Source organism: Cebidichthys violaceus, unplaced genomic scaffold (genome assembly GCF_023349555.1).
Source record: "Cebidichthys violaceus isolate CVI_PGR_0920_01 unplaced genomic scaffold, fCebVio1.0.p SCAF_4, whole genome shotgun sequence".
In the NCBI taxonomy this organism is placed as follows: domain Eukaryota; kingdom Metazoa; phylum Chordata; class Actinopteri; order Perciformes; family Stichaeidae; genus Cebidichthys; species Cebidichthys violaceus.
The window spans coordinates 4,821,086-4,834,681 of NW_027176594.1; the positions used below are offsets into that span (position 1 = coordinate 4,821,086).

Genomic DNA, 13,596 nt, shown 5'->3' on the forward strand with positions numbered 1-13,596 from the left:
GGTGCTGCAGCATTCTGGATCAACTGAAGAGACTTATTGGAGCAAAAAAAGTCATTAGAAAGTTAAAAAAGACCCCAAAAAGTCCTTGTTAATAGTCATAGTAGAGTAAGTCATTAAAAGTCATAGTATACTCTGTCTTTTTTTAAAAGCCACATAGTATAGTATATCTTTAATAAGTCATTAAAAAAAGTCAAAGTATAGTGTGTCATAAAAAGACGTAAAAAGTCATAATATAGTGCGTCATTAAAAAAGTAATTGTAGTTTGTAAATAAAAGTCATAGTTTAGTATGTGAAAAAGAATTCCCTATAAAGCCATAGTATAGTTTGTTTTTAAAAAGAATAAAAGCAAAACAAAATTGCATTATGACTTCTATTGCCTATGGCAAAGCTTTCTAAACACCCAGATGATGTCACCTGGTATCTAGATATCTTTCAAACTCCACACCGTTGCAAATTTTGTATGTCAGCATTTATCAGGCAGGATGGTCATACAGGTTGTGTTATGAGAACTGTGGAATCTGTTGTTATTTGGAGCTCAAAGTCAAGATATCTCAACCTTCGCTGCATCGCTGCTTATATACTCTATTTCTGTGAGAGGTCATTGTTGGACCTGACTTTTCCCTGAATCTGAACTCCCTTTGTTCCCGTTTTCTATAGATACACTCTGAGATCTCAGTCACGCCGAGTCTGAAGAGCACATAATCATCTAACCATTAAAACCGATTCAGTCTCGACTAACCCTCTTCTCTCTCCTTCTCTACAGGCTTCGAATGTGTCTTCTGCAATTTTGTGTGCAAGACGCGTAGCATGTACGAACGGCACCTTCAGATCCACCTCATCACGCGAATGTTTGAGTGCGACGTCTGCCACAAGTTCCTCAAGACGCCCGAGCAGCTGCTGGAGCACAAGAAGTGCCACACCGTCCCCTCCGGAGGGCTCAAGTAAGGAAAGCAAGTACAGACAGAGGTTCCTAACTCCGCCCGTCCTCCCCCCTCCGTCACTCCTCCCCTCGTCAATTCACTACACTCTACACACACATAGACCAACGTTAAGGGGGTGTGCAAGTTATGGCAACAGACTAAAGTTTCAGGCATCTCACAATGGTTTCAGTTATTTTACATGCAATATGTAACTCATTTTACATCTATAAAATGATGCATGTAAAACAAAGGATACAAAAAGATCGGCTGGCTGATGTTATCATAAATTAGAGCAGATTGTAAAAGCCATGCTGCTGAAAATTTGCGGCCTATTTGAAGATTTCTGTGGCCATGTGTCCTCTATCAGTTAACCTCTCTTTAATGTCCATTATTTGCAGCCAGCAAATTAAATGATACAAGCTGTAGTTTTGCTCGACCGCCTCTCTTGGCAAGTGTAACTTATTAGACAGTGGTCTCTGGTCTGCAGTGGCTGCTGTGAACAGAAGGGAGAATGGGAAGGAGATGGAAATAGGCTTCCCCTCAGGGTCTGTTGTTCCACTGCCCACAGCTAACGGCTGTGCCAGAGAAAAACATCTGAGGAAATCTGCATTTTAGAAACCTACCATACAGACACTTCTAATGTATGAAAAAAATATATTAAAATATCTGGGCACACCCCAAGTCATATCACGTACATTTGTAACATCACAGTGTAGACGTTGACACAAGACACAGGTCAAAAAATGACCCTAAAACAAAGCTTTCAAATACAACGTGTAAATCTATCTCAGTGTAGTTTGTATCCCAACCCCTACATATACAAATATACTTTGTATGTAGCTCCAGTCCTCTTCCATGCTTCCCTCCCCATCTCCATACTCCAGTCCCACAGGAGCCTTTGTTGTACTGTAACACGTTTATGTCCCATAACAGGCCTGTCGAGCCACCGTAAAGCCCATCTGTTGATCTCACCATCCACACCACACACTGACGATGGTCGTGTTTGAGTTCAGGCCAATCACAATAATGTACTTTCACACACATTCAGTTGTAGGGTAGCGGTTAACAGCATTTGTGGTAATAAACACATGATTTTTTTGTCTTCATATTTAGGAACAATGCAGTAAATAGAACATTTTTTTTATTATTTTAAAGATCCATTTCAAGTAACGCAAGCCATTTTTTTGTTTTTGAGTTCTCATAACTCCAGTCTGTGCATGTACAGAATCATTGAGAATCATTATGATTATCGCCTCATCTTGTCATAAACAAAGATCTGTGTTCTATATCTTTTTTTTTCCTTCTGTGCAGCCATCAGTGGAGATGGGATGTTTTAAACATTGCTAAATGTCTGGAAATGGTATCATTTCACTAAATATAAACTAGGAAGCTGCCAACACAGTTGCATTGACTTCTATTTGAACAGATCACAAATACAAGAAGCCCCTTCATAACTCAAAGATGTCCACAGAGCATCTTTAGTCCCTAACTTGAGTATTTGCTGCTAGCTGTAGTGTGTGAGTGAATCCATGTAAAGGAGTTATAACGGTTTTAAATGTTTCTTCTGTCTGGTGTTAATGTTTTTCGAAGCCAGAGTGATTTCTTTTGAGCTATCATTCAAAAGGGAAAGAAGTAGGTTGTGGATATTATAGAGCCTTTTTATTCAACGGAGAAAGAAAAGAGATTGAAGGAATGATATTTATATTTAAATTGAAACTTCTTTGCTGTACTGTTTATATCCGCACGTGGATTGTATTTTCAGCTCTTCAAGGTTTACACATCTCTTAATTTCGGTAAACCACATTAATGTTTACTTTCAAATGCAGGCAGGATTTAACCAAACAGGTGTAGAATTACTTATTGGACACGAAGCGGCGAAAGGGTTTCAGATAAACTCCCATTGCCCACATTTTCTGACCTCCGACATCCAGATTTGTATCTAGACTAGTGTGTACACGTGTATACACTTGAGCAATGTGAAGTGTTTCTATATATATGTAGGAGTGTGTAGAAAGGGAGAGAGGGCCTTGACCATTTCGAGGTTTTTCTGAGGTGATTCTGTTCTGCAGGGTTTGTGAAGCGCTTTGGGGCCCAGAGCAGATGAAAGGTGCTATTTAAATGTAAGTGCCACTCCATTCCTTCATTTCCCTTCATGTCCTACTGCTCCAACCTTTTCTCCAGCCTGTCACCCCCCCCCCCCCCCCCCCCCCCCCCCCCCCCCCCCTCCCTCCTCCTCCTCCTCCACCTCCACACACACATATACCTGATCACCTCAATTCTCCCACCATTAAACTGCCACACATACCACCATGCGCACACAGAACTCTACATGATGCACACTTTTTCCTTTACCTGTCCTTCTCCTCTTCATCATTTTTGTGTTATTAAATTTCAAGGTGTGTTATGTGGTTTTTGAATGTACACACTCCCCCTTCAACTGTCCTTTTGCTTTTGTGTGTCGTGTCCTCCCTCCCTACTTCCCCTTTTGTTGCATTGCCCAGGTGCCCTTTCTGCATCTACTCCACCAATCGTCCAGCGGCCATGGAGTGCCACCTTAAGACGCACTGTAAGATGGAGTACCGCTGCCGCATCTGCCAGGGACTGTGGCCGGACCAGGCCTCATTGGAGGCCCACATGCGCGGGCACCGCCTGGGCAACCACTACAAGTGTGAGCAGTGTGGCTACTTGTCCAAGACGGCCAACAAGCTGATCGAGCATGTGCGCGTGCACACGGGCGAGCGGCCCTTCCACTGCGACCGCTGCTCTTATAGCTGCAAGCGCAAGGACAACCTCAACCTGCACAAGAAGCTGAAGCACGCGCCGCGCCAGACTTTCGGCTGCCAAGAGTGCCCTTTCACCACCACACACCCCTTCGTCTTCAGCCGCCACCTCAAGAAACACCAGAGCGGAGGAGCGGGGGGTCTGGACGGAGGCTTGGGAGGAGGAGGAGAAGAAGTGGAGGAGGACGAGGAGGCGGGAGAGGAGGAGCTGCCACTCCAGGGAACGTCACCGGGGGTCTCTTCATTGCGAAAGAGCCGGGAGAACTTCCTGTTTAGCAGAGGAGGGGGGAGCAGCGGAGGGAGTGGGAGTAACAGCCCTCTCATGAGTCTGACGGCGTCCCAGGCGCTCCAGTCCGTCGCCCTGTCACTCACGCTGGGCAAGTCCCGCCCGCTGGATGCGACTGGCCCTCTGTACTGCTTGGTCGGCACTAACGGCAGCACCACCACCACCAGGAACCCCGGCGGCCCGAGCAGCGGCAGCCCCTCCCTCTTCCTCCCCTCCTCCCGCCACGTGTTCGAGCAGTACAGGGACTGCGACCGGGCGCACCTGATCCCCCTCACCACCTTGTTCACCCACAACAGCCGCTTCACATTCCACTCGCACCTCCACTCCAGATGGCGGCCCGCCACATCTCCTCTCCTCTTCTCCTCCAACTCGGCATCGCCCTCCTGCTCTTCCCCCTCACCCTCCTCCCACAAACACTCCTTCCTGGCCTACCTGGGACTGATGGAGAGGGCCAAGACTGTTTGACCTCGCCCTCCTCCACCTCCTCCTCCTCCTCCTCCTTCTCCTCCTCTCCTCACTCCTCGGACGGTGTTGTGAATTGACACTTGACCACTGCAGTGGGGGCAACGTCTTTTCCAATCAGACCAGCAGAATAAGCTGGACCAGACAAACATATTGAAGAAAAGAAAAGAAAAACATTTATAAGAGAAAAAGGCTGTACATGCTAAAAATGCATTTATATCAAGAAGCTGCTTTTCTTATCAGTTCTATCAATTGAATTATTACTACTTCAACTACTACTCTCTATTACCTTTTTTTTCTGTTTTGAAATGTCTGAATGACTTGGACCCAGTTGCATTATCTGAGGAAACTAACGTATCTCAGTTTTATAGATATTTTTCTTTAGTCGTTTGACGAGATAAAAAGATGAAACAAAAACTTGCAAGTGCTATATTTTAGTGCATTTTATGTCTATTGCTATTATGCATCGAAATAGCATGCCTGTGTTTCAACTAGCTTTGACGTCATTAGGAAGCTAAATTCGAGATATCCTGAAGTGTTAGCGGTGCAACGTGGACAGAACCAATGAAACGGGAGCGCTTTTCATCATAAAAGGCACGTTTCCAAAGCAACGCCTCAAACCACGCACTTACTTATTTATCAGTCTTGTACATAGTTTTGTAGCCCCTCCCCTTCCCATCCTTTTTGATTTCTGTTGGTTTTTTGTATAATGGTGAAACCATATTATGCATAGCTGCTGCCTGATATCGCCTCTGTCTCAGAATAAATGTCATTTAAATGAGTTACTAGCTAATTGTAATAGTTTTTTTTTGTAAGCTCCCTAAACAGAAGATAAGCTGTGATAATGTAAATAAGGAAATTCTGACTTATGACAAGAAACATTCTACATTTATTACCAATAATTAGATTTGAATATAAATGTAAAATGTTGACAATGGATTTGCACTCATAGTGAAATAATGAGAAACAGTCATCGATTATTTCTGAGACCAGGTGGAAATCGGCGCAACTTCATATGCAGAACTATGTATCCCGCACCTATACTTAGAAGAGATATATGAGATAACTGTTTTGTGGAGGTGACCGGCTCCGGGTTCGCAAGCTACCCACAGCCACGGTCACCACAGGCCGATTCAATGGTGCTTTTTGGAGCTTTTTGTAATTTTTTGTGTACAAAAAAAAGAGAAAAAAACTGTTCCAAAATGACTTGAATGAATGTATTTTTGTTTATGTACATGAGAAAGAAGCGATGCAGAAGTTGTGAGCAGTTTACGTCTTCTGTGCTGGAAAAGACAGGAAAGTTAGTGTGTTTGGTGGCCTTCTGTGTCTTTTTCTTTAGTCTTTCATTTTTTTTCACTTTTTTTACTGAGCCTTTTACATCATAATAAAAACATTTTCTACTAACATTCATAGAGAACCCATCGTGGAAAAAAATAAAAAAATACAGCTCCTGCAGGTGCAATGATGAAGCAAAGCCATTCACTTGTACAGCATTGTTTTCAATGGCACTGGCTTCTGTATGCCGGCAGACATGGTACTGCCCCCCCCCCCCCCCTCTTTTCAACCTTTTGAGTTTTAATTGCACTTAATATAGTTACACTTCAAGCCAAAAGCACTTAAACCTTTTATTTTCCCTTTTTTTTTTAAAGTGCAAACTTAGATCCACCGAGTTACCATAATGTGAAGTGGACAGTAGTTGCTGGAAATGACTCAATCATCAACCCTCAGTTTCACATGTAAGCATTTCTAGCAGTGCAAAAGGGCCTGCCTCTGTGAAATCGGAGAACGTAAATTAATACAAATTGCATGAATTAGACAGTATAGGTCAAGCTCTCCCTGGGAACTAAAGGTCCCAGGCTAAATTGTGATAGCCAGTTTTGCACAGTGCTGCACTTTTTGATTAAGAGAATATGTATTTATCCGTAAAATGTTCAAAAAGAAGTGTGTTTTGTGAGACGGAGCAGCAAAGTACAAGCATTTTATTTTGAACAAAAGCTTTAGCCATTATCTATAGCGCTTGTGTTTTTTTTAAGTGGTCTTCAAGCCAAAATCTCTTATTGTAAAGGGATTGTTTTTTATTTTCCTTATTTTCTCCTTTTGTCTATTTTACTCATGCATTTTTTTTTATTTTTCTACTTTAATCATGTCAGAAAAATGTTGATTGGACAGAAAACATGAATTGTCGAGACCAAAATGTAACACGCTGCAGGATGTGATGTTAGGATTGAATCCGTCACGTCCTTTTCTGGAGCGATGCCTCGATTGTCCCCCTTTACACTGTTTGTTTGTTCCTTTTTGCTCCGTCAATGTCTGGCATGCTGTCTCTGGAGTGAAAGGAGCATCTCTCCGACACACACACACACACACACACACACACACACACACACACACTCTCCTTGTACTATCTACGTTATCTTTTATACTCTAGTGCCACTTGGTGGAAGGAAGCCACCTGAGACTTCTGAGAATGAGTCAAACTAATTGTCAGGGTCCAAAAGATTAAAAAAAAAAGAAAAAAAAAAAAGAATGTGTCCGATCTTGACACTTTTTTTAAAAATGTCTGCCTTTTATTACAGCTTAATCATGAATGGCTGCACTTCATTATGTCCCACCTATTTTGAGTGTAATGTTTAAAAAGGCAACAGGGCTCTATCCTTTTGAAAACCAATATTCTTAAGCACTTATTGTTAATTTTTGCCCAATTGTACGCAGCACAGTGACCTTTTTATTTTTTTTAAAGCTTGACTACCTTTTCAGCACTTCAGAGTGTGCATGACATTGCCCTCTCTCTAGTTCTTTGGCACTTAATTGTGTTTAAAACTAACTCCCTTGGTTGCATTTAGTTGGCATCCCACTGCACTGTCTACAATCAGTTAGCTTTAAGTTTGGCTGTATGTTATGATTAGAAAAGGCTCAGCTATCTTATCTTTTGGCACTCGGTAAAGATTGGTATGTGCTGTACAAAGCTTTTTTTTATTACTCCATTGTTAAGGCTGTACAGGGTTGTGACGATAACTGGTAAATAGATCATTTGTACTTTTTTGGTTTTGTATTTGTTTTCTTTGTTTGGCATTATTTTATGTTCAACTTGCCAGGTCTAAATGTAACAGGATTTGAAAGTAAAGCTTACATCAGATATTACGTCAGTTGTTTGTCTTTTCTCTGCTCATTCTTCTGACGGTGTAGATCACGGTCATCACATCCCAGAACTGTTTTCGTCATCTTCCTAGCTGACTTGTTTCTTCACTGAATAGTGACAATAATGCTCATTGTCTCTTATGCATAAATGTTTAGTATAATTTCTCATATTTGTGCTGCATATAACGGATCCCTTACTTAACACCCACAACCTGCTGCATGCATGTTGATCTACACAAACACTTCAACTGTCTGTGAGCTAGTAGCTGTAGCATCTCGCAGGTGTCATAGCTTCTAGCATGGACAAAATACTGGTGCCACTGGTTACAATGTGTCAACTAAACATATACAGTAGGCATATTAATAAATATTTGACATCTACAGTTGTTCTACTCCACTGAATATTTTAAAAGCCTTATTTAAGTATTTTAAGTCCAGAAAACACAGTCCATATAAAATAAAATGACCGTACGTGATGCAACATCACTTGAATTAAAACTATTTTTAGTCTTAGATTTGTTTTCAGTAGATGTCTTCTTTTTTCATAGCGTACACATGCATCCCGCGGATCTTTAAAAAGTCTAAAAGTCATTCAATTCTAAAAATAAAGCCTTAATTGTCATTACAGTTTTAATTTGTTTAAAGGGAAGTAGGCTTTTCCTGACAAAACAATTAGTGAATATTTGTATGACATTTTCATGACCGACTACACCATAACGTTTTTGATGATGTACTATATTATGACAAACTATATTATTACAATACATGGACGTACTAGTGTATTTTAATGGCATACTACACCATGACTTTACTATGGCGTGTTATGACATACTATACGGTGACCGTTTCATGCCGTTTTGTGTTATACTATACTATGACTTTCTATTACACGTTTTATGAGAGTATATTAATAAAATATGTATGGCATACTATACTATGACTTTTTTTATGACCTTTTTATTTTTAAAATATTTATGACATTTTATGGCAAACAATACTACATTTTGATTTATTTTAATGCCATTTTTTATTAATTATGTACTATGAGATTTTAATGATTATTAATGAAATTCTATACTATTGGCTTGTTTACGCGATTTCTATATCATGCTATACTAAACTATGACTTTTTATGACATCTTTTTGCCATACTATATTTCTTTTATTGCATACTGTACTATGACCTTTTATGACATTTTAATCCCGTACTACACAATTACCTTTTAATTACTTTTTTTAAATACTATAGTATGACTTTATTTTGATTTTCATGGCATACTATACTATGACCTTTTTAATGAAATTTCTACGACGTCTTTACATTATGTACTATAACATTGTAATAACTTTCTTGAACATACTATAGTATGTATTCTTTTGACATTTTATGGCAGATTATGACTTTTTAATCACATTTTTATGACATACTATACTATGACTTTTTAAATGAGTGGCTGACATCGACTTACTGAAGCCAAACCTTAAGTTTAGATATGGTTGACATTGATTATATTATTAAATTAGTTAGCAATATCACATATAAAAAAAATAACTATGTTATAATAAAATTATATCACAATACAATTCCACTGAAAGTTAATGATCAATAATATTCAATATTGCTCAGCCCAAGGTGTAGCAGGGACCAAGGAAGATTGCATTGCATTTTGGAGTGGATTGGAAACACACAGGGCCGATACACAAATTATTTTTCGCTTTCATTAACATTGCGAGATAGGACATTCGGCCTTGGCTGAGGTCTGCACGCTCCGAGTGCCCCTCTAGTTATTATTGTCATAATTTCGCTCACATTCAAATAAATGTACACACTTAAATATAAATTCTGCAGTCCAAGTTAAAAGAAATGCAAAAGCCTTGGTGCCCATTCAATATTCCTCTCAGAAAAGAAAGAAAACACATAAGCATGTTTCAGAGCAATAAGGGCAGCAGAAAAGAGTGGACATCACTCAGTGGGGAGACGGGGACATGAGTTAAGGAACAGCACTGATCATCTTTGAGGGACATAGCATTCTCTAATATATATCGGTGGCGTGCCATCATAATAATAAGAAATAGGATCTGTCATGGTGTCTAGCTGGTGTTTTTATTAGACCGATGGGAGGTCTCTCTCGCTCTCCTTTCTGTGTTGTAGTAATGAAAGTTACTGCACGTTCTCGCCCAGCCAAAGGTTGGCCCTGCCTAATGAAAACAGATGAAGCAGAGATAAAGTGTTTGCCGACATTAAGGGACTCATTTATCACCGTTAGCCCCCGAGCTACAGAACACCTTGGTCTGGAGCTCTCCTTTAACAGGCCTTGCCTCACAGCACCCTGGTGGCACACTGCAGCCTTCCAGGCACATGAGCACCGCCATCTTTACCGCTCTTTATCTCTTTTTTTCCGTTTTAGCATCGCTTTAACAGACAATATCACTGTTTACATCTATGTGCGTCTCTTCCACAGGGTTTATACAAGCTGAGGTGAAGTTTTAACTTAAAAAAAAAAAAAGAGTGTTTCTAAGTTTCTAAAGGATTTGGCAGTCCTTGCGGGGACCTCCATTGCCGCACCCTCGATGTTGACCCACATGGGTTCAACAGCCATCCGAAGCCGAATCTCTTCTGTTGAAGAGCCATGTTCTCATCTAGCTGCTCATCTTGCCTGTGTTATAATGAATCTTTTCGGCTGTGTTTAAAGCTGCTTAATTAAGTTCAAAGCAGCGCTCGGGGCACTGTGCGCCTGCTCAGCTGACCTCCCTACGAGTGGAAGTGTTGATTAGGAAGTGAAGAGACATGCAGGCACTGCAGGGGATGGCTATTGATTGAAAGGATAGAAAACCTCATTTGGATTTTGTGATTGGAATACCACACTGTACACAGGGGCTGTTTTTCTTCATTTGCCGAATAACAATAACTCCACTCCTGCGCTGACAGGTTTGGTGAAATTGTCAACTAAGTGAGGAACTTCTGTGATAAGACTAAACGCCGGAGTTTTCCCTCATCCCAATAATAGCCCTTCACCCCGGCCCGAGCTGTCTGCACAATGTCGACCTTTCGACACCACCTCGCGAAAGTTGGCCGCTGTCGATCGATAGCGTGTTAGCTTTTTGTTTGAAGGTTCAGGCTGCCTTGGCTTTATTACAGCTGCTGAGAGTCATGGGGGAGTCGTGCACGGCTTTGTGAGAGAGGAGCTCCCTCTTGTTTGCCAAAAGTGTAATCCCACCGTGACCCGCCGTGACCCTGCCCTGAGAGGAAAGCTGCTTAGACAGAAGTGCGTGTCTGTGGGAGCTCCCAGCTGCCTGGCCTCTCTCTCTCTTTTTCTCTCCATTTTGCTCACTACATACACCTCACACTTTCCCCCGCCTTTATAGCTCCATATACATCTTTTTAATCACATTGAATCTCTCCTTTTACCCTCACTCAATACTCTCCTTTTCTTCCCTCATGTTTATCTCATCATTTTCTTGCCCTTTCCTCATTTTACAGTTAACTTTATACATGCTTCACTCGGCATCAATACTTCCAGGACTCCCCCCTTTCCTCACCACCATCCACCATTGTGGTTTTTACCCTGTGAATGAGCAGAGGTTTTGCTAAGTGGAGACAGATCTCCGTTTTTTTTCCCTTCAAACAGAGAAAATAAACATACAAAGTCCTGCCCTATACAGCTTTCAGTACAGGCTGCAGAGCAGGACCACTGGCTCACAGAGAAGAGAAAATTAAGGAAGAAAATGACCTCTGGAATCGATTTGGCATGGGTCGAAGCCAGGGCAAAAACTTGCGCAGAACAAGGCTCCGCTGAGGCTGCTTGTTGATTCGTAAATCTATTAATCTTTGAAAAAATTAGGCACCAAAATGGATTGGTGAGTATGAAATTCCATGTTTATTCAGTCCATAACAGTGTGTGGAAGTTGTGCAAGTCTGAACAGGCTGCTGGAAATACATGCAAAGTGCAAGCCAAAAAACAAAGATGGCTGTGCATGAAAGACACTTCGCACCTGAGGTCCACCTGAGGGAGAGCAGCGGAGAGAGAGAGATGATCTGGAGGCTCGTGTGGTGCGTCACTCACTCGCCACTGAGTCGGGTTGGACACGCGTGGTGGGACATGTATTTACATGCATGTTTGGTGCCCAGCCCACAGGCATAGCATCACTGCCTGCCCGAACCCCCCGCTGCGCCCCTTCCCCACTCTCTGGGGTGAGACATCACTCGGCGGGGGTCAGCAGCAATCTGAGTCAGGAAGCCCTGCGGGGGGTGTTTGGGGAGGGGGGGGATTACCCACAAGCCCCTGGGCCTAGCATATCCAGACTTAAGGCAGCCTGAATCAGTGGGGAGGACAGATCATACCCCCTGTTGGGTGCTGCCTCAAATATAAAGCTACTGCTTGGCCATTCCAACTGGATGACAAACACATTATAGAAGAGAGGAAGGGGGGAGGGGGAGGCTGGTAATGGGCAGAGGGAGAGCAGCTCTACTTAAGTGTGATCGTGTCTTTGAAATAGATAGGACAAAAGCCAGCCAACTCCCCTGTTGTTAAGCTTTGCTGTTACCATGGCAGTCTATGACAGTCACCAGCCATAGGTTACTTGGTTTCTATGGGTAACAGTTGGCGCTGCACTTCATTCACATCTTCTGTGACACTGAACCTCAAGATATCGCCCACTGATTCTCAGCAGTTCACAAGTAAAATCTCTCTGACTGAAACACGACAAGATATTCATTTTGAAACATCTACATATGCACTTCGTTTTCACCTGTGAGATGCAACGATTTCAATGAATGGAGTCTGCTGAGATCTGAAATGAGGAGACTTTTCTGTAGAGAGCTTAACAGAATAGCAAGGTCAAGCCCAAACTAATCAGGCTCCTTATTTCCCTGGATGGAGTAATGAAGTAGAACGCTGACCCCCCCAGCTGACCCTGGGAATCTGGAGCAAAGAAAACTGGCCTGGAGACCAATTAGCCAGAAGTAAACGGAAATATTAAAACAGAGCAGTCATTTATTAATAAATATGATCAGAGTCATCCACAAAAGAAGCTTCAAAGCTGTTAAACGTACCTTTATGTGAAAAGAACGGTTTGATGTTTTACATCAAATGTCACGAAACCTTAAATCTTTCAGGATAACAAGCTCCTTTTAGTCTGTCTCCTAAAGATGATTTGGAATGAGGGTTGATTACAACCTGGCTGGCTCTCCTAATTATCTCATGCACTTGAGCTTTTAATGATTTTCATGATTCAATTATCCCTAACTGAATTCCTGTCTTCAATCAATTAAAGCCATAGCTGCACACTCATCCATCTTCCAATCAGGACATCCGGAATCCCTCCATCCATTCTCATTTGAGAAGAGAGTGGGTCAAACAAATTAACAGAGATCGCATCCATCCATGTCGTTGCATCTTTTTGCATTTTTTAACCTTTTCCGTTACTTAGATTTTGTAACTCTCGAGTGTGGTGCAGATTTGTTCCGGATGAATATATTGTGTGTCTTTAGAGATAATTTTCTATCAAAAGGGTTGAAGTTGCAGTTAAATATTTTTAACTTCATCATAAATAGGATCAACATGGGTCTCCAACACCCTGACCCCTCCATCTGCACAAATGAGCGCTGTGCTTGTGATTATAATGTGTTCTACTGAAACCTTGAATAAAAACAGTTTAGTCTTTTATCTAAAACCCTTTAGTCCTGCTCCTCTCTGCTGGTTATTGTGATACCTGATGTGAAGGTGAGTGACAGTGGGTTTCTTCATCTCTCAACAACACTCTCCTACAAAGACACACACTTAAAGAGACCAACACACCACACACACACACACACACACACACACACACACACACACACACACACACACACACACACACACACACACATAGTTTGGCACCATCTGCTGGAACCTTGAGAAACATGTCGGAGAAACATTTAGTGTGAGAGGATATTTGGAATAAAGTACACTATACAAACCTAAAGCCTTAAACTAAAATGACAAATTTGTTCCGGTGAGATGAAACATAA

At 41.7% G+C, this 13,596-nt stretch overlaps 1 protein-coding gene across 1 annotated transcript in view; it reads left to right on the top strand.

The window, feature by feature from the left end:
• The window catches only part of znf827 (zinc finger protein 827), a 65,696-nt gene extending 58,107 nt beyond the window's left edge, over positions 1-7,589 (top strand). The window contains 2 exon segments of the mRNA XM_068726620.1: positions 764-941; positions 3,422-7,589. Of these exon segments, the coding sequence (XP_068582721.1) occupies positions 764-941; positions 3,422-4,451 (1,208 nt within the window). The 3' untranslated portion in view covers positions 4,452-7,589.
• Positions 7,590-13,596: the final 6,007 nt, after the last annotated feature.